The sequence below is a fragment of the Amblyomma americanum genome, chromosome 7, assembly GCF_052857255.1.
Source record: "Amblyomma americanum isolate KBUSLIRL-KWMA chromosome 7, ASM5285725v1, whole genome shotgun sequence".
In the NCBI taxonomy this organism is placed as follows: domain Eukaryota; kingdom Metazoa; phylum Arthropoda; class Arachnida; order Ixodida; family Ixodidae; genus Amblyomma; species Amblyomma americanum.
This window is the reverse complement of record NC_135503.1, coordinates 14,367,037-14,394,157: the sequence shown is the minus strand read 5'-3', so window position 1 is coordinate 14,394,157 and position 27,121 is coordinate 14,367,037. Positions and strand designations below refer to the sequence as shown.

General features: G+C 45.6%; 1 protein-coding gene across 2 annotated transcripts; it reads right to left on the bottom strand.

Annotated features, from left to right (window-relative positions):
• Nucleotides 1–614: 614 nt before the first annotated feature.
• LOC144098534 (MFS-type transporter SLC18B1-like) lies at nucleotides 615–25,042 on the bottom strand. Of its 2 annotated transcripts, none has more exons than XM_077631253.1 (14): nucleotides 24,929–25,042; nucleotides 18,868–19,133; nucleotides 17,762–17,857; nucleotides 17,563–17,636; nucleotides 16,981–17,128; nucleotides 14,559–14,627; nucleotides 13,096–13,186; nucleotides 11,975–12,162; nucleotides 10,742–10,840; nucleotides 9,695–9,783; nucleotides 8,454–8,549; nucleotides 7,108–7,185; nucleotides 2,683–2,776; nucleotides 615–1,542 (listed from the first exon to the last, which is right to left on the bottom strand). In XM_077631253.1, exons 1-14 carry the CDS (start codon nucleotides 24,933–24,935, stop codon nucleotides 1,393–1,395), a joined length of 1,545 nt encoding a protein of 514 aa, XP_077487379.1. In that variant the 5' UTR covers nucleotides 24,936–25,042; the 3' UTR covers nucleotides 615–1,392. The 2 variants fall into 2 exon arrangements, with proteins under 2 accessions (XP_077487379.1, XP_077487378.1); XM_077631252.1 differs by lacking the exon at nucleotides 24,929–25,042 and adding an exon at nucleotides 21,513–21,687.
• Between the last annotated feature and the right edge of the window lie 2,079 nt (nucleotides 25,043–27,121).

Here is a 27,121-nt window from a genome sequence, read left to right as displayed (position 1 = left end):
GGAAGCAAAATTTTTAAGCACCCAGAACTCACAATGGGAGGCAGATTAGAGAATTCAGGGTTTCCTTAATACATCTCGTAGATGCCCACTATGGCATCTGCCTCTACCCACTAAGCAGAGGCCACGCTGTGGTTTGGGGCGTAACGTTCAATTGTACGTTGAGTATGCTACTGTTGAAGGTTCTACTGCTGCCGTTTTTGCGTTTCTTATGCATGAGTAAACATTTATTCAGCAAATCTTGAACATTCCCTTTTCTCTTGGACCGTTGCTATTCAATCGCCCCATTCTTCGTACCCCTTCTTTCCCAAGGGGGCGGTCCTCGATATCTTTGGACTAAATTAATCCGAAGCAAACCGCTATCGCGTCCTTAATAACCGAAGTTCAACTTCGAGATGTCCTTTTTAACAGTAAAAAGCAGCTTATTTTACACGACTGGCTGTTAGAAACCAACCTCCCTTTGGCTACGGGCATGATCTAGTTTTTTTTGCCGCTTATGTGATTTAGAGTGGACATAGTACAGGTAACAAAATTTCATTCGAAGAAGCAGCTGCGGAATGCGGCTTCGGATTTTGAGCATTAAGAGAAGTGAAAATGAACTCCAACCTTAGAGGAGCTATACACAAATTGAGTTTTATTGACACTCGTCAGCACTGTTGAATGAATTCGTTTATTAATACAAAGCGCTCAACACCAATGATGCTGGCACGAGGACGGAAAGCCGACTTATGAGTGGTGTGCACTCCGATCCTTTCGAAGCCAAGAAAACGTTACTCGCTTAGCTGGTTCCTCCAGTTCCCTAAACGGAATGAAAGTGTCTTCACCTTTAGCACTCGCTTCTGTCATTTATCGTCGAAGCCAGCTGCAGGCACAAAGGTTTCGAGTTTACGTGACGCCCGGTGGCCGTAGTACGTCTTGGAACACGGCCACAAGGCAAATGAAGGCTCGTGTGACCTGCTTTGGCCGTCTAATCTCATGGCTACTTTAATAAGAAAGTTTTAGCACAGCTGAAGCGTGCTAGCGTAGACGTATACCGGATTGCCGGATGCCTGATGCTCACGAGAACTTGCCACATCGCGTGTGCAGCAAACGTAAACCGCAGCAGGCGTAATGGAAAGATTTAGCACAGCGGAGACGTGCCTGAAGAGACTTAAACCAGAGTACTGGGCGCCTCCTGAACACGCGCACTGGCAAGGACGGGTGCACAGCTGGCGTCCGATAATCCAGTATACGTCTCTTCAGGTTCATGTCCGCTATGCTAAATCTCTCTAATACCTGCCACAGCGCATGAGCAGCGGACGTATACCGGTAATCCGGTACACTCCCACGCCAGTACGTCTCATTTGTGCTAAAACTCGCTTAAACCACAATACGCGACGGATATCTGACGCACTTTCAAGTAAGTGGCTGTGAGGAATCGATGATCGGGTAAGTGCAATGAATATTCGGCCCACTCTCTGTCGAGTCGTCTTGCGATGAAAAAGAATCCCGTTTCTTCATTCGGAATGGTCCACGGCCGATCCAAATTAAACCAGTGATGACAGCCTGAAAAAAAAATTCACCAAGAAATTTTTCGCACGCAACTAACTATACTTTCTACCAGAAGTATGATTAAAAGGAAAAAACCATTCGAATAGACTAAGGATGAGAATAAAAGAGCAGGTTTTCCTTTAAGTGTGTACCAAGTTGCCCAGATTCAGACTCACCGGAAGAATAAGCATTGATGGCTGTGCGAAGAATTGTACTCATCGAAGTGCTCAGTTTGTAAGGTACGCGAGGACATGGAACGTGTGCCATCGCGTGTTCGGGCTCTTAGTCACAACGGGGTGGTCAGTGCCATGGTCAAATAAATTTCAGTCCTTTCCCTACGTTTAGGGCCAGGGAAGGCATGCAGTGCTTGTGGCTCCACTAAGATTTAATTTACTGCTCTCGCGTTCGCGAAGAAGTGGAAAGCCTCTTTCACCCCCATTACTATGAACCTCATTTCCCGGTTTCTGACGCACGCTTTTTTTTTTTCATTAGAGAGTTTAGCATAGCGGAGACGTACTAATGTAGGCGTCGTATACCTGATTACGGGACACCTCCTGCGCACGCGCAGTGGCAGGGCCAGGTGGGGCCACTGTTCGGTAATCCGGCATACTTCTATACTAATACGTCTTAGCTATGCTTAAAAGCTATGCTAAAACTTTATTTTTTTTTCATTTTTCTGATGACATCGCCACCATCTTAGCTGGGAAGCATACACCCGGCATCTATAGCTAAGTGCCTTCAATCTCCAATAATATCGGTGTTGGCAGTTTTTTGACGTAGCCATATTACAAACTTTCCACCTTGGGAGATTCCCCTAAATATTGGACCAACACTGTTCCCACTTTGAGCTGTTGATCCATTCGACCTCGCACTACCACCTGCTAGCCGCCCTGGCTAGCTGAATAAGCGACTGCTCTGGACAGGCGATGGTCCCGGGTTTCACAGTAGCTGCGAAGAAGTTATAGTGAAAGCTCTGCAGTTTACCTTCGTAGCCGTGTGGCTGCGCTTAGATTGGTGCAATGAGGAATTACTCCGTTATTACGAACGTTTAAATGGGCCGCACCTTGGAATATCTTACAGTATGTGTATGACACAACAACCGCTAAAAATGGAAGTGATTCACTGTCGAGCCGTAATTGTGCCCCGCCCACTTACCCAAATCGCATGAATCCCAAACATCCACATGGACGTAGCTCGGTAACCGTACTTGGACACGAGCAAACCGGCGAGCGGTGCAAGGGGCACGGTTCTGTAAGGAAGGAATAAATGACGAAGAGATTCACAACCCCGCACTGATAAACATAGCAGGGCTTAATTACAGGGCCCCTGAAAGCAACTCCCGACTACTTTTTTGTACTCATTAGAAATCTATAGCTCCTTCTAGTTATGTTGATTGGCCTTAGTCCGACAGCAAAAGAAGAAACTATTTCTGAAATAACTGGTTTCGAAGTATTTCCTGCAGTTGGTTCAAACTCTTGGCGTCTACACCATAAAGGTCTCTTGGATCGCAGCTTTGAAATGAATGGTGATTTAGCCTAGCCTCTTGGCTCCGCACACAAAACCTATGCCTACGCACCGCAGTCTTCTTCCGCATTCGAGTATTTCAATTCTTGGCTTTTTCAACTCTATAGAAGAACAGCTGTAAGTGAAGGTATCGTCTTTGTCGTTATAATGCAGTAAGCTATCGACAGAAGCCAATTTGCCTTCAGTGTTCCTTTTAGTGCATACTTTATACTTCAGTAAATGACCTTTTTTTCGGCAACAGCTGCTCGTATGTTACAGTAACTTCCGCTGCGCGATTGTAAATTCGTGATAAATCTGATGTAGTGGGGAATCCGCTGCCTGGGTAATTGTGTCATGTGAGTGGGCACATCCGAATGACATGTGTGAACGGGGGACAGACAGTTGTCGAGAATCGCCTATCAGCCCTCATGTCACCATATGCTGTCATGTTATCTGGTGGTGAGAACGATGTAGGTATATCGCTACCACTTCTCCTTAGGGAGCGTTGATGAGTGAAGGTATTTTCCCTCTTACTCGAATATGACATACTCTCACGTCCTGGTTGCAATGCCATGAACACTGGGCGAGGAGGCTTCCATAGTACTGAAACTACTAGCGTATTACGATCCGTTATCCGGAGCAAGAAATCGAGGAGCATGTATTTCAGTGGGCAAAGTGGATTCAAATCTTGAGTTCTGATCGGAACGCGACGGTAAGGTCCCTGGACTCCCTAGACATCTTGCTTCTTCGTGCATTTGGAGAGCTGCTCCGGATCGCCGATTGGAATATGCCATAACTCTTTATTGCACTCATTTATGTCCACAAAAAAATTAAGCGGTGGCGATAGCAACAAATTTGCTCGGTGGCCGTTGAAGAACATAACTGATGGTCGCACACGGCCACGCTGAGTTTAAAGCTGAAGAATAATTTCCCAGATATGGCGCGGAAAGCAACTATGACCTTCTAGAATATCGCACAAGTAGTCTAGAATCTTGCCCTAGAAATCTGGTTCGTCTTTGGCGTCACAAACAAAAGTGACAAGGCCTCGTACGGGCGGCTTCTAGCATAGATAAACAAGCATTAGAAAGCTTCGTGCCACTATTTTTTACGGATATAACCCCGGATACGTTTTGCAACAAGGTAAAATCACAAAAAGGAGTTTGCAGCACTTCGCTCAAGGCACAGAACGACGTGCAAAGGACCGGCTGTTATGCAGCAGGACAATAAGGGAACCTGGTGGCTAGCGGGTAATAATAAAGACAGGCAAATGTTTTGCCCGCGTTGGTGAAATAATGTCCGCGAAAGAGAACAGTGCTGCCGACGCAGTGGCTCAGTGGTTCTGATGCTCGGTGGCTGACCCGAAAGACGCGGGTTCGATCTCGGCCATGGCGCCGCATTTCGATGGAGGTGAGATGCTAGAAACCCGTGTGCTGTGCGATGCCAGTGCGCACTAAATAATCTCATGGGATCGAAATTATCCGGAGGCTTCCACTATAAGGCGTCCCTCTTGGCCTGAGTCGCTTCGGGACGTTAAACTTCATAAAAAAAAACAGAACAGTGCTTCGTCCTGCCACCTGTCACGTCTTTCGTTTTGTCCTTTGCATAGTAGGGTAGTGGGCCGAATCTACATAAACTGGTATGTTGTGCAACTAGGTATCACAGTAAGCAGCGTAACAATCAGTTCAGACAGATACCATGATAAGAGTCTCCAGCAGGTACAGCTTGCTGCGCATGTAGTGCAGATAACTCCATGATAAGAGTCTCCAGCACGTAAAGCTGGCTGCACTTGTAGTGCAGATAACCGTTAAGTGATTGAGTACGTAGTGTTGTGCACAGTGGCCTATATGTAGTGTGTTCGACGGGCACCATGAAAAACTGCAGGCCAAGGAGGGTCGCACACAGCACACACGAGCATACAGTGCTGCCTCTGTTCCTCCTCCTCCTTCCGTTTGCGTTCTTCCCGCTATTGTTCGAATACAATGGAACGAGGGGTAGGGGGCTCCTTTGTACTCGTGAGTGTTTTTAGTGCTGGCGTGCGGGTGTCAAATGTAGATGTTTTCACTAGAAGTACACAGTTGTTATGCAGCGTGCTTGCTGGTCATAAACTGCACAAACTTGGTAACACGTTAAGCAAAAGCTAGCTGATGACAGCTTTACCTTATGAGCTAATTTCAACATTAACTGGAGAATTACTGTCGTAAAGTAGGCTGGGTGCCTACCAGAAAGTTTTGTCAGTGATAGAAAGCTGAAAAAGGAGAAATGAAAACGCGCTAGCCAGCTTTGATTGGTTTTGGGTTTATGGGGTTTTACCTCCCAAAGCGAGTCAGGCTATGTGAGAAGCTGTAGAGGAAGGCTCCGGGTAATTTTGACTATCTGGGGTTCTATAGCGTGCACTCACATTGCACTGTACACGAGCCTCTAGCATTTTGCATCCATCGAAATGCGACAGCCGCGACTGGGATCGAACCCCCGGTCTTTCGTGTCAGCAGCCGAGCGCCATAACCACTGAGCCACTGCGTCGGGTTAATGAGCTTTGACTAGCTCGAAGTCCGACGCTTCGTGTTTAGGTAATAGGTTAGTCGCCTATTACTGAAACTGCTCACCGTTAGGTGCTTAATAGATAGAAATACGTCCTTAAAGAAACCGTAAGCTGCTGCTGTTTGCGGTTTAGTGAGCTCCTTTCAGCCTTTTTCATCGTCAATGCTCATCTTACTCGCCGTTCGTAGCGTTATGAATGCAATATACCGCTAACAGGCGGCTTTCTTAAGTTACATGAAAAGGGTAATGGGTTCGTAACCACATTGCGAAGAAAAGTAAAAAGGCCTTATGCACGCTTATTGGCTAATCTTAATTTAGACTGCAGTGTGTGTTATCAAAGGTTCTGATGAACTTTATTTTTTTTACGTCTTTAACGTTATGCTTTTTACGCTATTTTTATTGTTTCACTGCTCACTCCTAATTCCAACTTGAAATGAAAGCAGCAGATGCCTAAGAAGACTCACTAATAGCAGCGATGACTAGTTTAAGGAAGTGCTCCTGACGAGACCAGCACCGGTCAACGATTGGAGGCGGATATAATAACAACGACCAAAAGAATGCAACTCTGCCGAACACGAGAACAACTGGTGCGTTGCACTCCTGCTCCACGCCGCCTTGCAAGCCAGCATAGCATCGCGTCTAACTTCGACAACGCACCGTAGCGCGCATATCTACAGATAGATAAATTTTTCTTCGTTCTCTTTGTAGAGAAATGATACCTGTTATCTCCTTGCCGCTTATCGTTACTGTCAGTTGCGGCCGGTGAATGACGTTATCCTTCAAAAGCAATGGGAACCGACTTAAAGCTGGCGCGGTCACACGCTGCAACCGGGAAGGGGTTCTCGTTAGGCTTCTCGTGAGAAAGCCTGGAGGTTTTGCTTCGGCGCGGTCGCCGTTCGGACATTGCTAACACTACTGTTCGCGCGTCTTGTTTTCATAATCTTCCATCTGTGCTCGTTGTTTTATGCGCGCGCACGTCATTTCAGTTTCGTTTATTGACTCAATAAACGGCGAGTAGGTAGCAATAGCAGGTTCCCAATTTCTGCCCCGCATTAATGCAGGTTGACGTTAAGAGCTAATTTACGGTAAAAAAAATTCGATAAATTAGCAGACACATTGCCGACACAGAAATGATTCCAAGATGAATAAGTTGGCACTCCCGAGTATGGGCCGGGAATTTGTGTCTGCTACACGTTGGATTTCACTTTAATCTCTCATTTATCGAAAAAATGAATTAGCGAGAAGTATCATAACTGAGGGACCTGGTAGGAATACTACGGTAATATAAAAAAAAAACAGGACATAAAGATAAGAAAAACGGAGGACTGCTGCAATAAAGCATAGGCAGGAAATCCTGGCTTTTAATTTCTAGAGCGGTAACCGCCTTTCGTTATCTCTTTTTTTATCTAAACGTCGATCTAACATCTCCACCCACTCGCAACAGACCCTCCGTTAAGTGCCGATCGTCTAAATGAATGTAACGCAGGGCTAGGACAGTGAAACACAAGTCCCGGAAATATGCAAAATGTGTTTGCTTACAATAGGCTTGAGAAAAAAGCGCTGGTGCCACTGACAAAACCTCTTGTTTTTACATCATCGGGGTACTCCTCCTCCTCCCTGAAAGAAAGCAAAACATTAGAAATTGAATTCTTGCCAAGCCATGCCTCAGTTTCTGTGCGTTGTCATGACCTATTCGGCAACAGCAATGTGTAATAAAATAGCCTTCATGTTAAACGTTTGATTGCAACATGTACAGTTACAGCGCAAGCTTACAATTTAGTTTCCGACACCAAATAAGCACTTCCTCAGTAACAATTATCATCAGCGGTGAAAAGACGAGATGCAAGGAGAAACATTAATTCTTGTGCTCTTTTTTTTTTTTTGGCCCACGTAAAACGAACCGACCGATTCCTCGGTTTCTGAAATTTCCATGGATAGTTCATTTCCTGTTCTAGAAGATCAGTTTAGGGATGACGCCTTTTTTTTCACGTTTCAAATTGCGACCCCACAGTGCACTCGCACGCACACGCCAAGTTTTTCACGTCTACCGACAACCTGTTCTATTTTAAGTTGCTGTGGCGCTATCTTCAGTGCGCTCTGATAGAGACATTTAGCATAGCGCGTAACGCTACCGCTTACCGCATACTGCGCACCGCTAGTGTGCACGTGCCGATTGTTCCCGACACGGCAGGCGTGCTCGCAGCTGGCTGCCACACGGCGCCATTTGGCACCTTAAAGGCGATCTGCGCATGCGCACTGACTGCGCGCTATGCGGTAGCGTACGCGCTGTGCTAAATGTCTGTAGTACCTAACTTCAAGAGACTGCGTATGACAACAAGAACCTCCATGCATATTCTCACAAGCAACGAAAACAATATGTTAACAGAAAAGATCTGATCATTTAACACATTAGATGTGATCGTTTCCAACATCACGACGTGGTAAACCGTCGGTTGCCGGCATTTTAACAAAGTTATTCCTTGCTTATCCTGATCGTGTCCGACTTGTCTAACAGAAGACAGTAATTAATCGCCTCGTGTAGCTAAAGATGTTGGTATTACTGGCTGGTAATAGTGGACTTCCATATGACGGTATGAAAGACAGTAAGAGAGCAAAATAGTGCCTGTTTTCTGTCTTTGTTTTGCTTATACGTAGTGGCACTGTTCTACTTCGGATACAAACCTATTATATGATTGCCAATACTGGCCAAACGTTGTTCTTAAGGCCAATCGGTTTGCACATTACGTTAGCGGCCACTCATCTGAACACTTCTCCGCAAACCATTCTGGTAAGGGTATAGATTTATTGCTTTCTTGATGCTTGCGCGTGTGTGGGTTGATGCGTGCATGTGGAAACTACGAGGTAAATGTGTTTTGCATACTTACACGGCGATCCGCATGGCATGGCTGTAGCCGCAGACGAGGATAAAACCAGCCCCGACTCCCCTTAGCGCTTGTGAAATGCAGATGAGGACGAAGTTTCTTTTCAGCAGACACAATGAGAAAGGAAGCAGCAAAAAAAAAAAGTTAGTGCACAGTCCTTTGCAACACAAGAATTTCTTCTCAATTACTTTAGTGAGCTACCGTGTGGATGAAATTGCCAGACCAATTGTACGTTTACCAGGAACGGAAACTGATTCTTGTAAATGGTTGCGAACCAACCCCAGACATATCGACCTTCGTTTTCTGTACAAAGGGTGGCTTCAGCTCGTGGTTTTGAAAGATGGTAAACTCGTTTATCACAGTTCAACGATACTGGACATTCTATGGTGGGGCTCATAGCACGACTTGCAGCAAGCATAAAGCGAGTTCGGGTGATATGGTTTCACAGTGACGCTAGTATTTCTGCCAGAAGACAAAAGATCCTATAGCGAGAGCAAAGTGCAGAGAACATGTAAGAGTGTTGGCGAAGCCGATAAAGCCATCTATCGTCTCATTAACGGAAAAGAAATGCTGCTCAGGGAGAGCTTTCTTTCTCAGCCTTCGCATGCAGAAATTCATGCGTGGAGGAGATGTACATTACGTCATATATAAATAATGACCTCGGTTAGCATATTACACGTCTCAGTGATTACTGCGCTGAAAATAAATGATACTGGCCTTGCATGAATTTTAACTAATTTTTAAAATTTTTACTTACTTATGAAAAATCTACACTTATACTTCAAGCCGATGCGACTCATACACAATTCACTATGGCTTTACTGCGTTTTTCTAGCTTTTAATTTGCTTTTCAGTCTAATCTTCTGCCAACTATCGGTTAAGGACATCTTGGTGACACATACACAGGAATATATGCTCCGATTGTGGGCGTATGCATGAGTATGAGAGACTTGAAGTAGGTAACTTTCAGTTACTAACGGTAAAACCTCTCAAACAATCGAGCTGCATATGAAACCAGCAATGCTGCCAGCATTTTTTTTTTGCTTCTCGTATTGTATCGCACCTCTCCTCTGGTTGTTTTTCAGGATTTATTCCTATACGCATGTTTGGATCTACATCATGCTAAAGTGGAAACAACAAATGCCACTTGGTATCACAACTGCAGCGCAGTTTCCGGCGCTGTGGAGTTTACAACAGTGCAGTGCAACATTAACGGGGAAACGAAGAAAAGGGATTTCTCTTACGGTTCGACGTGTATGAAAGGTGCTGGCCCGATGATCAGGAACGAGATCCCTATGAGTGTGATTCCCACAAAAATCCAGAAGTTTTCATACTGAAACCAATGAAGGAGACACCAATGATAATATTCACTTTGTGTAGTTATCAAACACACGGGCGTCTAAAAAGTGCAGAGGAACCGCTCATTCGAAACAGGGCTATATAGACGTTGCTTCACGTAACTTGAGTCAAGGCGTAAGAAATAGTGGTAAATCGCACATGTTCGAAATCAACGACGCATTGAATGCCGTTGCGTGACGCAACCCATAGGATTTTTCAAATCCTGCCTGATTAGTTCATTAGCTAAGAATATAAATGCAAAACTAGTAACGCTCATTTTAGGACCAGTCGTATTTCTCGTAAAGTTGGAGAGTGATCTCGGAAACACCAGATTCAGTTATTTGTGACGACGAAGTGCCTCCTGCTTTTTCCCGGCATTTAAAGAAAGCCCGCGAAGTAAGAACAAGAAAAGTCGGCAGAGACACTTCGGACTGCTTACGTACGAGAAGGCGTAAGCCCAACCGCGCACTTTGTGAACGCAGTAACCGCGCGCTGAGGCGTGACGTAACCCGATGCCACGCAGCTGGCAATTCTGCTTCTGCATGGCTGCACGTAGCCGTGACGCCGTTCACCCCTTCCGATCTTCGGGCGAACTTCGTGAAAGCAGTCGCCACGCGCACCCGTGTTCCCTCTCATATTGAACGACCCTGCACTTTTTAGATGCTAAAATTAATGCATATAGGACTGAAGGTAAATTTACTAAGAGAACTCTTCACGTGGCCGCAATAAAATGAAAATGGTAAAATTTGCTGAAAAAAAAACACTGTGCTGAAAACACGGACGAGCGAACTGAGAAACTAAACTTGCTCATGCATTGCTTATTGAAGGATCATTTTTATTTCAGAAAACGCACTGAAAAGAATTAGTCGTATGTCTTCGCTGTCGCTTCATTTATTTTTCTGTTCGGAGAGGTTCGAATCACACGCTGCTTGAAATAAACAGTTCGCACTCACCTTTCGTGAATAGGAATGACATGTGGCTGCATATGCAACTGTAGAAGCAAACGCGTTCACCGTGAAAGTCGCTCCGATGCAAGCGTTGGACTCGTGCAACTAGGAGAAGACAGGTAAAAGGCAGCATTGCATCAAGATTGCGAGAGGTAGAGCGAAAGCCTTAGTTTCGGGTCTAATCTTATTCGTGCATCCAAACAACCGGGTACTGTTCAAAGCTGGTCTATTCTTTCGGTAAGGTACTTTACTACGCTGACGAATAAAATATTTCGTAACATCAACGAATTTTTTTAAACGAAGGAGTACTTTTGTTTTCGATAAGGCGTTTACTTAATAAAATGTATCGATTGTGACTTAAAAGCGCTGCACTAAAATTACACGTTGTTTCCACCTCGGCGGCAACAAGATCACTGTGATCGAATAGCCATTTCAGGCCACGAGGCCCGCAAGATAATTCTATTATCACACGACGAACAAAGGTGCATTATTTATAAAAAAGACCATTAACAAGACCATTTATTAATGATAAAATAAGCGAACACCTTCGTCCCTGATATAAACTGTCTCAGCATGTATATTTTATCTTGAAGTTTATTACAAAATAAAACATATGAAGCGGTGAGGCGCCCGCTAACCTCTGTGCGCTCTTACCGGAGTAGGCTTATTGCATGTCTACAAGACTAATAGCTGCAAGAAGACAAGCGACTCTGTTTTTCTCGAAATATGAAGATGACTGGTTTGGGTATATCGGGGTTTAACGTGCGACTCAGGCTATGAGCGACGCCGTAGTGAAGAGCTCCGGACGTTTCGACCACCTGGGGATCTGTAACGTGCACTGACAACGCACAGTACACAGGTCTCTAGAATTTCGCCTCCATCGAAATTCGACCGCCGCGGCCTGGATCGAACGCGTGTCTTTCGGCTGAGCCACCGCGGTGGCATGAAGATGGCGCAAAAGATCAAACTATGCGCATTTCTATGCATGGACTGCCTTTCTTGTCGATTTCCGAGGTCGTGTTTCTCTTGCATGTCAATAGACCATAGGCCAGGACGGAAAATGAGGGAGCGCAGTAATCGCATATGCTACCGCAAGGAGAAGTGACATCAACTGCTAGCTTATGCACAAGATAGTTTGTGCAACGTGCCATTTTGATAGCAAACAGGTGTTTCCTTGAATCAGCGGCGACAATTTTACACTCCTTTCAATTTATGGAATACAATGGTAAGCATGCATACCTGTGCTATGTAGGGCTCGAGTGTCGCGGCGTTGAAGGAAGCAGTAACCCAACTCAGTATTCTGCTGAAGACGTCGGCGATGAAGAAAGGGTTCAGAAATAGCCTCCACAGGCTTTTCTGGGTTCTCGTTGGTTCGTTCGATTCTACACCGCTGTTCACGTCGCCACCCGGCGGTTGAGGAACAAAGTCTAGAACGAGGAGAGAGGGTTTACGTGGATGAAACTTTTTCAGCGTTCGTAGCCGCTTTGTTCCTCACCCGGGCCGTAATTCGCATACAGTCGGACCCCAAGTTTGCGGGCCACAATTTACAAAGGAAAAAAATTCAGCTCAGCCCATACACGAGTAGGTACGGTAATTTGTGACATTATATTAAAATCTGCGATCTTGTTCGGTAAGCCGTAAAAGTCAGCACTGGCCGCCCGAAAAACCCGAGTTTTTTTTTCAATGCTAGAGACGTTTTAGCTTCTGCAGAAAAAAGTTCAGATGTCATAGCTCGTAAGTTGCGGTCACATGTATAGATGATAGTGAGTACGATCATCGGAACAGCTTAACACGGTGACTGTCATGTAGCACGCGCAGAAGAAAGGTAAACAAGCAAAAAATGCAACTCAGATATAAAGGGTTATATTTATGAAATGTGTTGGCAGTGCAATATCATCAAAAATTGTCGATGCCTTCAACGCAAGTGACGTCACTTCTGGTCTGGTAACATCACGTTTAGTTTGGTGAGGTCAAACTCCCTCCAGCTAATGGGGAATTTTATAATAGAAGGCACATTTTTTTTCTCAAAGAGGCTTTCAATGCCCCCGCAATAAAAACCCTGTGTTTATTCAAGTATTAGGAGGTTTGCGAGATCATTGCACTTTATATTCTTGCGTGAAAAATCCATGCTTTTGTATACGTCGCTTTTGTTTGTCCGGTTTTTAATCGCGGTACGCTAACCCACAGGAATGCTAACTATGCTCCAAGAATTAGCTGAGATAACACTTCAGTATACAGTCAACTTGAGGGCTGCCGTTGTTGCCTGCTCCCGATAACGGTCGCGATAGAAAGAGAGAGTAAGGAGTACACGGTGGTATTCTTTGTTGATACTTTGGTTTCTCTGCACTGCGCTTATTTACCTCTGGTTTCATGACGGCTTCTGGCAACGAGCGGCGTGAACACCAGCAGCAGGGAGCCGAACACGTAGTAAGGCACAGCATCGTCGGTGATCTGGGTCAAGCAATGGTTCGAGTATAATAGAGGCTTACTGGCGAATTTCAGCGGTGGGCGTGCTTGCATCTATGCGCACGCCACTGCGACTGAAAAGTTATACGAGCGAAAACAATCCTAGAAGTGCCCTAAGTGAGCTGTGTCTCGTTGGTGGAACCTACTTTACTAACCACTTTTACACGTAATACAACAACAATGTATACGTGATACAATTTTTTTATAACTTAAGTTCTTAAACTAATGTGCACCGTGAACAGAAAGCAACAACCAAAGCTATAGGTCGGAACTGTTGCATGCCAGCTGTTGAGGCCTGCTGGAGCAAAACTGAGCGGACGCGTTGGAAACTTAGCTGAGGCGCAAACTTCAATGTCGTGATATGAACAGCGCGTTTATTTTAATGAATCAGCCACATTAGGAAATCAGAGCCGTGGCGCGATTTTTGCGGTTCATTGTTGCATCGCCACCTTATTACCTCATCTCGCAGATATCGCAAAAAAATCGGGTGCAAGTAATAGTACAAATCCAAGAAAGAAATCTGAACACGCCACGGCGCAACAGTCCAGAGCCCGCCTACAGACGGCCTGAAACGGGAAGGTGGAAATGGGGAACAACACCAGAGGAAAAGCAGGCAACGTACTATGCGTGGCAAGCGTTCCGCTCGCGTTCGCTTTCGTGATTAGGCTTTGGAGTTTCAGAGCTGCGTGTTTGTTATTGCTCAAACTTAGCGTCTCAGATGAGATGAGGCAAAGTGAAACGATAGTTACCATTGGCGATGACAGTGAGGGCCACGAAAAATTTTGCTTCGTGTTCACGGTTCACGTAGGCTTTTGCTCACTTCGTTGCTTCCTTTTAGTGCTTTGAGGGGGAGGACAGCTCGGATGAACTCCTTGGACTGCAACGCCGTCTCCGGCTCTTAGTCTAACTTAGAAAGATCTCACAGCGCAGAACATGCGTGAACAAACGTCGTTCATTTCGGAAAAAAAAATGAAAAAAAAAATTCTGAAACTTAACTGCGCTTAGTAAACAGCTTTCTAGCGGTGGGGGGCGGTATTATTTGCCTTATATAATTTACTGAGGTTAGGGGGGGGGGGGGGGGGGGGGGGGATGAGGGTTGCTGCCGGGCAGCGGAAACTGTAGCGGAGTTCATTGTACCGCGGTTTGAGTACTACGCGTTGTGCTAACTCTTCACAAGCCACATATGAGCGAAATGATGAAAACAAACAGTTCAACAGAATGCGATGAAACAAGGGGGGGGGTTCATTGTCAGAAACAGGATAGCAGGGAAAATTGAAATAACTGAACACCACGAGGTTACTCAATGTTGCCGTGTTTTAGAACAAGGATGTTTGACACATCAGGTTATGATACTCACGTCGACAAGTACGCCCGCGGCAATCGGCGCAAGCACCATTCCTGCTTCCGAGAGGCTTCGTGCTGCTCCCTGCATTTGTGTGTAAGCAGCGAAAGAACGCGAGTATTTATAGCAAAGCTTTTCTGCTCAGACTGGAGCGCGTGAAAGCTTTTTCAGTTAAATGGCAACTACGGGGCTGCTTCTAACAATATGAGTTAATCTCTGCATCAGATTTTTTGCGAGTCCCAGTCTCCGGCAAAAGAAAGAATTTGTCCAAATACAAAGTACAAACCGAAACAGAAAATTACTTCCTGGCGGGGCAGTATTACCCGGCTGATGCGGCGATGACGTCGCAGATATTATTAAAAAAAAATTGAGTTTCTGAAAAAAAAAACGACTGTAAATGATGACTTCTTTCATAAAATTCCGAATACATTGTGAAACAACCCTAAATATTTGTTTTTCACGTAGAGGGAAGCGGGCAATATAGAACAATTAACGCTTATGACGTCGCAAACGCAGTGTTGCCCACAGATTTCACCTAAACTGGGGCTACTGGCTCAAGCTAAACCTACTGGCTCAAGCCGAACCGCGCTCGCTGCAGCGTGCTGAAAGTAGGAGAGTTAAAGGATAGGAGAGCGAGGTTAGAAAGAAAAGGCGCGCGGTATTACGCCCCGGGCTGATCCGGAGGCAGTGCAATACCGAGCCGACCCGTGCCAGAGTGCTTCCAAGCCAAAAATTCCGCCATATTCCAAAAATGAGTTTAATATCTTGGGTCCAAGTACCCGCAGCAGATATTAAATCAGGTATCAGGCTGGTGCCGAACGGCACCACAGTGCCGAATGGAAATTCAAATTTAAAATTGGTTTTTTGGGGAGAGGAAATGGCGCAGTTTCTGTCTCAGAGCACGGCCGACACCTGAAACCGCGCCGTAAGGGAAGGAATAAGGAGGGACTTAGACAATAAATGAAGAATAGGTGCCGTAGTGGAGGGCTCCGGAATAATTTCGACCACCTGGGGATCATTAACGTGGACTGACATCGCACAGCACACGGGCGCCTTTGCGTTAGCCTCCATAAAAACGCAGCCGCCGCCGTCAGGTTCGAACCCGGGTACTCCGGATCAGTAGCCGAGCGCTCTAACCACTGCGCCACCGTGGCGGGTGTCGAACGGAGGCGGCTCTGGGTTTCGATGTGGGCCGCGTTCCGCCGCCGATGACTTTCGCCTCGGGTGAACGGGGAGCGCGTTACAGTGCGCACAACTCTGGTGCCGCAGGCCGGCGCCGCCAACCTGCTTTCATGTTACCGCCGTACCCTTCTCCTCCGCTTTTCTCCTCGCGCTCGCTTCGCTATCGTTGTCTTTCATCCTCCCCTCCGTGGCCGGTTACGCCGACGACGGCGAGGCACGCCGTTGAAACCGGGACCGGGCGCTTCGGAGTTCCCGGGTTCGAACCCGACCGCGGCGGCTGCGTTTTTATGGAGGCAAAACGCTAAGGCGCCCGTGTGCTGTGCGATGTCAGTGCACGTTAAAGATCCCCAGGTGGTCGAAATTATTCCGGAGCCCTCCACTACGGCACCTCTCTCTTCCTTTCTTCTTTCATTCCCTCTTTTACCCTTTCCCTTACGGCGCGGTTCAGGTGTCCAACGATATATGAGACAGATACTGCGCCATTTCCTTCCCCCCCCCCCCCCAAACCAATTACTACTACTACTTTAGAGCAGCGCTCTAAAGTTCTCCTTAGCGGACAAAATCTTTTTTTTTCTTTTTTAGTGTGAAAGCTCTTATAGCCGCACTTCACGGGTTTCAGCGGTGCGTGGCCGTGTGAAGATTGTCTAGCAAGTGTAACTGCTTCACTGGGTCAGTGGGCACCGCAATCGCGTTGTGAGTAGGCGGTGATGTCCACCGACAAATTGATGCCTTTCCTTTTCTCAGAACCAGTGAAAGGTTCATGGGGGTTTAACGTCCCAAAGCGACTCAGACTATGAGAGACGCCGCAGTGAAGGGCTCCGGAAATTTCGACCACCTGGAGTTCTTTAACGGGCACTGACATCGCACAGCACATGAGTCTCTAGAATTTCGTCTCCATCGAAATTCGACCGCCACGGCCGGGATCGCACCCGCGTCTTTCGGGTCAGCAGCCGAGCGCCATAACCACTGATCCACCGTTTAGCCAAAGTTTAGACTCCACTTATTTTGAGAAAAGGAAACGCGCGTAACTGGCTCCCTGGGTAAATGGGCACCTCAGTTGCGCTCTGAGGTACGTGGCGATGGTGTCCACCTTCAGAAAACTGTGGCTGTGCACAACATTTCCTGCTTAGGAAAGCTAACCGCCAGCCATTTTTTTTTTAGTGCGGCTGTCGTTTTGCTCAATGAATTTTTTTTTGGCGAAGGTAATATTTCAACACTACGTTTAATCGCATGAAGGTTCAGAGAGCGAACTCACCAGAAATAAATTTCCATCTTCCTGTAGTGTAGAGGCCAGGATTGTTTCTACGCAGATGTTTATAGCGACCAGTGAGTACTCCAAAATAACAAACCCAATAAATGAGACTCCAAGGAACACATTCTTGTCAGTAAGCATGAAGGATAGCCTGCATAAATACAAAAATTAGAGGAGGTTCAGGCTTTCGTCGGCACACGCTAATTTGAGCACAGTTTTTTTTTTTTTGTTGAACATATAAGTCCTGCTCTTGAGGTGCAGAAGACATGTATGCGTTCACGCCCTTCTGAAAGCCGCTTTCTTTGTCTGGTGGCGATGACATGTTCAAGTTTCTGTTTATAATAGTGCCTTCAGTGATTTGTAAATTGTAAGCTATTAGATAGGTAAGCAAAGTTACAATGCTGACAAAGCGATTTCGGTTACACAGCAAACTATAAACCTTAGAAGTCTACAAAAGATAACTTCTACAGTTCTGCGGTATAAATAATGATGTCCCAGTGACGGTATTCATGAAGAAAAAAGACTAATATAAACGCTGTCTTCTTCACATGTGCGCGAAGCATGCGGAAATATTTAAAGAATTACCCAAATAAGATTCCTTGAATTCCGAACATGGTTTGGCTTATGACAACGCCCCATTTCGGAGACAAATAGGACATCTGCATTCAGTCGGATAGATAAGAATCAATAATTCAATCAATCAATCAATCAATCAATCAATCAATCAATCAATCAATCAATCAATCAATCAATCAATCAATGAGAGCAAAGGACAAACACATACCGTAGCCATAGACGTGGCAGGTGCGAGTAGGCCAGCTACTTTGCGCACGGAAAAGGTTAATCCAAACTCCCATGATTCTAATCCTTTTTTAGACGCCTGGAAATTGCAAGTTAGGATATTTGTTACAGACAGTACTTGCCAATTTCTCTTGTGTTCATCAGTTTCCGCGGGATTGCTACCGTCATAATCGCAAGCATTATAACCATCATCACCGCAAAGTTCATCATCAAGGTTATCATCAAGGTTACGTTATCAGCCTCAAAGTTGGCCCTCGCCAATTATATCGCCAATTAAATCTGTCCAGAACCAGCTACGGCCTCCCTGTCCTATCAGATTCCTTATCGTATGCCTCCTCTCGACTTTATGCTCATCACGGATCAAATGTCAAAATAAGTGGGTTACTATCAACACACTGAACACAGATGTTTTACATTACCGGAGCATTAAACCGTCTAGCAGTACTAAATTAAACACATTTTATTGCTTGGCTGCAGGCGTCGCGTAAATAGTGTCGCGATTATTTCGCAAAACTCAGCGCCGTAAGGGAAAACTGATGAGTGACTTCTGTCCTCCTCCTTATCAGCAGTGGTAATAAAAATATGTGCATACGACATATCGCAATCTTACTAGGTGTAGTCCCACCTGCTGCCTCATTCGAGATTCACGTTGTTGGCATATCTGACGTCAGCTAATAAATGAAACATTTCAAACAGAACTTATTTCTGCACATACTAGGAAATTGAAAATTGGCGCCGAAATCGCGCAAGCTGTTTATTGATAGCATCTAAGAGGAATTATTTGTCGGTTTCTTTTCTCTTCTTCTTTGCCAAACAATGAGGTATCATACCTGCTTACAAAACAAAGCAATGTTGCGTTTGCGGCTAATTATTAGTGGAGATAACTTCCAGTTTAGATCTTTAGCAATATGTAGGTCTGTTCTCGAATTTACGACTACCGGTCTCAAGTAGCTCCGTGACAAAAAAAAAACCCTCAAGATTTGTCCTTGCATGAACACTGGGACACAATCATAAAGAAATACTTATTTATGAATGTGTAGCAACCAGGATGCCAGTGAAAGCAACAAACAAAAAATATGTAGCACTCACCACTGCCGGGAAGAATGTGATGGGCACCGAGAAGAGTGCAGAGAACCAGAACATGCCTATGAGGTACGGTATACTCCACGAGGACTTCTTGAGTATAAAAACTACCGGAATCAAGCAACGTTGTAACCAGTTTCCTCTGTGCCTGATGACGTCAAGTGGAACACCACCAACAGCGCCGTTGCTCTGCTGTCGGGTGCTTTCCGAGCCGTAGGTGGCTTGGCTTAAGCGTGGAGGCTGATGTAAGAGGGGAGATTTTTCGTTGTCATCTGAAAAAAGTGATTTTAGCTCCCAGTGACCAAAAAGTACGCTCAGGTATCAACACATTCGTGTCATCACTGGCACAGTTACGAAGAAGTGGTTCTAAAGAACAAGGCTACAGTCATATTTGGTGGGTAAATTTGCAACTTGTATTAGTAATCACATGGTAAAAATCTTAAACTGCATGTACTTGCGTAGTGAGCGCAGTTTTCTTCCGCCAAAATATTCGCTGAAAATTCTGGGGGTGCGTTCACCATACAGGATAAAATATAAACAAAAACTTAATGCGGTAAAAACAGGATAAAAAATAGGCTGACGAAGTACCCACTTGATCTGGTAATCGCTTGCAAAATAAAACAAAACTCACTCTTCAGCATAGTTTCCGTGCTTCGATATTTATCTTTATTTGCACGTATAATTTATCTAGCGCCATCTAATGGTGTCTAAAGAGAGCACAACTAGAGGGCAGTCCAGAACAATTAACTGCGTTCATAGGGAAGCTGAAGTTCAAGAAGTATTACGTTCCTTAATGTGGCACTTCAAACTGAAAATGCCTTTGTCAACAGGCATGGTTTGTACTTGTTTTCGCATTCATCGCGGAATATTGTTATCGCCTGTTCATCCCTTTACAACCAAAGGTGGCTCTTAATACTGCGAAGTTTTTTCGGCGTTCAAGAAAGAGCTCTTGCTAGCATTCACTATCATCAGGAGCCGACAGGGAGTCAAAAGACTGGGACGCATGCTGGGATGTGTTTATTGTGCGAGAAAGAAAATGAAAACTAATTTTTCTTTTTTCTTTTTTTTTACAGCCAACCTAGGGGGTGCGGTTATTATGCGAACGCATTCATGGCGCGAGTAAATATGATACTAAACTACAAGGTAGGAGAGAGTTTTTATGTTTTCTTTCCGCGCCTTTACAAACCTGCACATGAAGCAAACCAAGTTTTAGTCCTAAGTATCACAGTTATCCCAGGGGGGCAGTTTTACTAAAGCACTATGCAGGACAAAATCAGAAGTACAAGTTGAATCTGTTAGCGACTAAAGGTTGGTTAGGGTAGCTGTGTGGATTTCAAGAGAAGGCAAGTGTAGCAGAGAGCGGTCGAAACTCAGGTGGCCGGATGGCATAAGAAGTTTGCGAGGGGTGGGGAATAAGATGGCCACAGCTGCCGTAGGATAGGGTTAATATTTGAAGTGAGCTGGGATTCTCGTCTCCAGGGGACGCTGTTAGGCTGATGATGACAAAACATACAACTGGCGGCAAAATAAGTTCGGGCGCTCGACTACTGATCCGGAGTTCCCGGGTTCGAACCCGACCGCGGCGGCTGCGTTTTTATGGAGGAAAAACGCTAAGGCGTCCGTGTGCTGTGCGATGTCAGTGCACGTTAAAGATCCCCAGGTGTTCGAAATTATTCCGGAGTCCTCCACTGCGGCACCTATCTCTTCCTTCCTTCTTTCACTCCCTCCTTTATCCCTTCCCTTACGGCGTGGTTCAGGTGTCCAACGATATATGAGACAGATACTGCGCCATTTCCTTTCCCCAAAAAACTAATTAATTAATTAAAAAAATAAGTCGGGGCATGCGACAGGCGGCCAGAATCACATAAAACTGCATCGTCGCGCCGCCTGACGTTGCAGTTCTAGGGTCGAGACATCGCAGTGCGCGTGCGCGTCCTTTCATGGTAGCAGCCGTATCTTTTTTGTCGCTTGCAGCGGACTAGCTGATTGCATGCAGCGTTTGGAAGGTAGAGGTCGCTGTCTTTATTCACTACCTCACGCTCGCACTTTGACGGGCTCCCGCCGAACTGCGAGCGTAACGCTGTGAATAAAGAAAGCGGCCTCTACCTTCCAAACGCTGCATGCAATCAGCTAGTCCACTGCAGGCGACAAAAAATATACGGCTGCGAGCATGAGAGGACGTGCACGCGCACTGCGATGTCTCGACACCAGAAGTGCAACGTCAGATGGCGCGGCGATGCAGTTTTATGTGATTCTGGCCGCCTGTCACAATGCCTCCACTTATATAGCCGCCGGTTGTACCTCAGGTTTCATCACGTGATATATCTGGAGAATGCATCGTAACCCTCTCGACACAGAGGTTGGAACATGCTTTGAATAATTACGGACTGCTGCCATGCGGTTTTCCTGTGTTTTCGCAATAGTGCCGTCCAACGGGGGACCAGGAGAATCCAATCAAAATTCCAATCACAATATCTAAATTAGTAAAATGAACAGGTATTCAGAGTTTATAATGGTCTCTTCAGCCTTCGCTAGTAATGGTGTTGTTACGACGAATCGAATTAAGTATTTCTGGCCATCGCTGAAAACTCACCGTGTGAATGACATGGACGTCACCAAGAGCATAGCTTGAGAAAAGGATCGACTCTCACCTGCCTTGGTGGCACCGCCAACTTCCGGTTTCATAATTTACCTCTGAAGAGGGGGATCGCAGACTGCAGATGTCGCTTCCGCAGGGCTAGCTACCGTTGTGTCGTAACCAGTCCAACGAAGGCGTTGTCGCACTAACACCGTTAACCTGAATGCTTGCTCGTTTCCGTATTATGCAAGTTCGGGAAAGGAGTGCTTTCAATCGCACATGATTTGCAGCAGTTGATTTCTCTTGCGGCGGTCACCGAAGCTTTCACCACAACTCACACGCGCAAAGATTTTAAGCAGGCTCCTCAGAACTGGAAACGTCATCCTGCCTTCTCGCACAACAGTGTTCCCTCTTGGTTCGAAACGCTTAGAGGCGCTGCGCCGCGCTGCTTAACGGCGCAGAAACCGCCCAAGGCATCTTTCTCTGGCATTGGTTTTCTGATAGACATCGCGCTTCGGATCTTTTACAACTACGCGTTATCTTTTCCTTCGCGTCCGGTCATAAAATCATCATCTTCTCTTAGCTGGGCTGATGAGCCGACAGCACAGCATAGGAGTGGTGTGTCTGCAATTAACGAGGTTCAGTTCCTTTATCTCTTTGAAAGTTTGCTACTAGATTGCCTTTTTTTCTCTTCTCGTGTGAAAAGAAGTGACGTGAATATAAATGTTGCGGACAGTGCATGGTGTGTGTAGCGATTTGTGACGCCATCTGCTTCGTATACTGGGTTGGTTTCATGAGAGACCATGACTCTAATTTATCTCGAAAGAAACGGAAACAAGCGACAGGGGATGGGGCAGATGAGGACTGGTTGGTGTAAAGCAAAGAACCCAACCATACCAGAAACCATACATCAATAAAAACAAAAATGAAACATTTTTATTGCTTACAAACGAAAGTAGTCCAAACAAGTAGTTCTCAATTACCTCCATTTTTAAGCGAGCAAATAAATATTCCGAGATACTTAGGTTGATTTAAGAACTGTTGGCCTCTTTAGCATGCAAATAGCAAACATTTTGTACAGTTTACTGCGCTCATCTTTGCAAATCTAGATAAGTGAGCAGAACTAGTATGGTATGTGAGGCGGATAAAGTCTTAAAAATGCATGTTTGCTACTAGGGGCGTCTTAGGAGAGCATTCCGAATTAACTTCGCCCAAAAGAGATTTTTCAAGTTCGCTCGCATCGCTCAGTAGCATCGAAATGCCTAGAATAAAATCAATGAGCGCTCAAGCGAAGCAGGAAAGGGTATCAATAACTAAGGCTTCTCGACGTTCCCCGCCGCGAGGATGTGTCAGTGGTAGCTGTATCACTCTCCACCATCCCTCCTTCCCAATCCTTCTCTCCTAAATCCCAAAGGCCACAAGGCATACGGCGCAGGTACACAGGGAGTGTTTGGTTCTAGGGTCGCTTACTCACTGGCCTGTGTGGCCCTCTTAACTGAGGCCCTCCCGGGGCCGTATTTTGTTTCGGCTCTTTTTCCCCATTCATCCTTTCTCCCTCCCGCCATTGGTAGCTGCGAGTCCTGAGGCCATAGCTGACAGCTAAACAAACAATTCTATTCGCGAGTTCTGGTTTCGAAGGCAGGCCTGATCAATGAGAAGGCAGCAAACGAATGGACACAGAAAAAGAATCCTAAGATACGGCTTGATATTCCTAATATCTGTAGCAAAAACATCTTTATTGACAGAAAATTCCTAAAGCTATAGGTCATCATTAAGACAGAGATGGTGAGGTCGTTTGCCCTCTAAGAAATTCCCACACACCTATTGTCTCAGAAAAAGAAATAAGCAGTCTTCTCAGCTATAACAATTACAATGGGACATAAACCAAACAGCTAACCGGGAGTTAACTGCTGGAGGCAACGCAACGGCCCTTCAAAGTTGTGAATCTATACCCTGGACGTGTGTGGCGCTATTAGTCCACTAATCAGTAATCAACAACTTGATAAAAGAATGTAAGTTGTGGACTTGTTGTTGCTAAGAACGATGAGAACTACGAATCTCATTCGTCAGCTGCTGTAAACGGTGTTCGAACTTTGTGGGTGTAAAAGAGAACCTAGCTGGAAAGCTTTCAGTACAGAGAGTAGCAGTTAACACTGCTTCAACTGCTTCTGCTTGCTGTTTTGGCACAAAAATTAAAAGATAATGAAGGAAAATGGCGCTGTAACAGTGCGCTGAAACTCGATAATCATATCACGGACGGTGAGATACCGCCGCCATCACCCGCGCGTTGCCGTACGCCGTCGGATGACGCTAAACAACGCTCCTCGAGTTCTACCTTCGGTTGAGTTGGTTTTCGTCCTTAGAGCGAGCGTTTCTGCATTCAAAATGTGCCGCTTCTATAGATGACGTCACCATTCCCCACCTTCTTGCGTTTAGGAGAAGCATGAACGGCGTCGAGGCTTTATTACGCGATTCCGTAACTATTTCGAACGCTAACGCAGAAATAATTCGCATGCTTTACCTGAAACTTTCCAATAATCGACGCCTTTAAGCTCGTCGACATTTAAAACACCCTTCAGCTGCCCATTAATGCAGCACGAACTCAAACTTTGTGCCTTCAGCAGCTGCGTCAGAAAGAGCGTGCTACGACCCAAGAGTGAAAATATGTGCTGGGATCTGTAGCACTGGTTCGCCCCAGGATCTCGATTGTTAGCAGCTGCTCCTCCTGTGCAGGCCGGGGCTTATTATTTTTCATTCTTTCTTAGGTTGCTCCAATTTAATATTTGTCTTGTAATTTCACAATTTTCCACCCCAACGTATTAGCCAGTACGCTCAGTGACAGAGTTCAATGGCCAACTTGGCCAATGGCCAAATGATCCGAGGCCAACTTTCTTGATGCTTATGTTACCTTGGGAAATATATGCACGTTCTATGCTTTCACCCTCAACGCTGCGAGTTGCTGGCCGCCGCTTTAATGTGCGCCTAACGCGATTAGCTTTTTGAAATATAGATTTAAGATTTCTGGCGTTGTTATTGTCACAGTGACGCTCAACGCAGTTTGCACTGGGGGAGAATGATTAGGTTTGTGGTTTATGAGGGTTTAACATCCCAAAGCGACTCTGGCTATGACAGACGCCGTAGTGAAGGGCTCCGGAAAGTTCGACCACCTGGGGTTCTTCAACCTGCACTGACATGGCACAGTACCCGGGCTTCTGGAATTTCGCCTCCATCGAAATATCACCACCGCGGTCGGGGTCGAACCCGCGTTTTTCGGGTCAGCAGCCGAGCGCCATAACCACTGAGCCAGCGCGACTTCAACTGGGGGGAGGATGCTACGTATTGAGGATACCGTGGCTTCCTACCACGTGCTTTTATCTTAAAGAGTCTACACGAATCTGCGTACGTCACTTAGCCTTTCTCGCACGTTTCGTTAGAGTAAGAACAGAAAAAACTCTGTTAGTATAAAAACTGTGCGAATGCTGTACTTGCCTTCCATGTTTCCAGTTGGCACGAGGAAAGCTGTGTGGCGCGCGAGTGGCGCACCGTAACTATACTAACATCGGCTGCGCCGTCCGAGTTCGGCGCGGCGTGCGCGCTTCCAGCATCACAACGCCGAGCGCCAAGCGTATGCGCCAATGACGACGCAAACATGTGTGCGAAAAGAAGTTCATAAAAGAAACATGAAGCTGCAGGAAAGCTGCTCGCTGCTGCATGGCCCGCAAAGCAGCGCGGATCCCGCCTGTCAAAGTCCATCGGCCGTCGGAAACAAGTTCGCTCAGTCACCGTGTTCCGTGACGGTTGCAAGAAACTGGATACAAGGGGACACGAACAGCCGTCGTCTTGCGGGGTCTGCTTGTATACGCAACTCGAAGCGCGGCCTGCGCGCGTGAGAACATGCTCCGCTGTGTGCGCGCCAGGATTGCGAGCGCTGCAATCGTGTGATTGTGTACCCATGCTGTCACATCGAATGTTGCAACGCAAATCTTGAAGAGTGAGAAGAAAATGGGGCTAAAGAACAGCACTTACGTTCCTTCCTTCCGTCACGGCAATGAAACGAACTGCAGCGGGAGCTGCAGTTCGCGGCAGTAAGTGCTTGCTAGACAGGGGTCCGTATCAGCTGGTGCTGTAGGGCTGGGTCAGCATACTAAAGCAATTTCTTTTATTCCTATTGAACTCTCATTATCCACCACCTCTACAATCAATCGATCAATCAATCAATCAATCAATCAATCAATCAATCAATCAATCAATCAATCAATCAATCAATCAATCAATCAATTAAGCAATCGATCAATTGTTCAATAAATTATTCAATCAATCAATCAATCGTGTTTACTCGTAAAATATACAATCAATTAGTTGACTCGTGATTGGTTATCTTCCCTAATTGATTGATTGTATCCACGGCCGCGGCTGTGTCATTTCGCTGCATAATAAAGTTCTATATCTCTGGACACTGAACTACTAAAATGCATGCGCACATCAAACACGAATTTTTGCCTAAACTTTGACAGAGCTTGCTAGACAGATGTCCGGATCAGCTGGTGCTGCAGGAGGGCTGGGTCAGCATACTAAATCAATTTCTTTTATTCCTATTGAACTCTCATTATCCACCACCCCCGCAATCAATCAATCAATCAATCAATCAATCAATCAATCAATCAATCAATCATGTTTACTCGTAAAATATACAGTCAATCAGTTGACTCGTGATTGGTTATCTTCCCTATTTGATTGATTGTATCCGCGGCCGCGGCTGTGTCATTTCGCGCATAATAAAGTTCTATATCTCTGGACACTGAACTATTAAAATGTATGCGCACATCAAACACGAATTTTCGCACTAAACGTTGACAGATACTGCGCCATTTCCTTCCCCCAAAAATCAATTTTTATTGCTAAGTTTTAAAAGAATTTGAGGACAAATATAGGTCCACCAGTATCGACAGATTACCGCGTTTAATGACGAAGACGTTACTTTTACTGAAAACGAAGCTTTTATAACCTGCAAAAGGTCGGTGAACTAAACTCGAGTAACACAACCACCTGTCGATTTCCAAACCACACAGTGGCGACATCAAGACAATTCTACATACGGCTCCCTGAGGCTAGGCTGCACGGCCATTGACTTTCCGACGGGCATCACGGAATCCTTTTGATCTTGCCATCGCAAGTTTGATTTGAATGGCCTGAAAAAAAAAGGTTTCTTTTTCGAATCTAATTTTATCAGCATTAAATTCGTCCTGCATGCTGCTGAACAAATGTCAAGATAGGAAGTAAGAGGCGCAGAATCGAGTTTTGCCCGGACTGAAGTTGGATGAAGTTGTCCTTGCTGCCCCGTCAAGCGTCCGCGTTGCAGTCGTCTCATCCATGTGCTCATGCCGTGCGCTTCACCTAAGGTGTTTTACGATTTTTAAGTATAGGCTTTTTCAGTTTAAAAGGTCTTTTTTGTCGGCATAGCATTGCCAGCGGTGTAGCGCATTAGAATACAGTTAAGAAATGACAATTAGTAGGCTGGTTAACTAATACTGAATAGTAAACTTTTTAATTACTACTGTTAGTCTTCTTATTTATTAAGAGACCTGTAGCCCACTGTAAGTAATATTCATATCAGTTTTTAGGATTTCGAAAACCCGATTATGCTCGACGCTGTGGCGCAAAAATTTTTCGCTATTTCGACGA

Bases quoted from the DNA above. Each gene is read 5' to 3' on its own strand.
- LOC144098534 (XM_077631252.1), bottom strand. From the start codon at position 21,546: ATGAAACCGGAAGTTGGCGGTGCCACCAAGGCAG. The intron at 14,628-16,980 runs GTGAGTTCGCTC...ACACAAATGCAG, and splicing joins AAGATGGAAATTTATTTCTG to GGAGCAGCACGAAGCCTCTC. The intron at 12,163-13,095 runs GTAAATAAGCGC...TCCTCGTTCTAG, and splicing joins AAGCCGTCATGAAACCAGAG to ACTTTGTTCCTCAACCGCCG.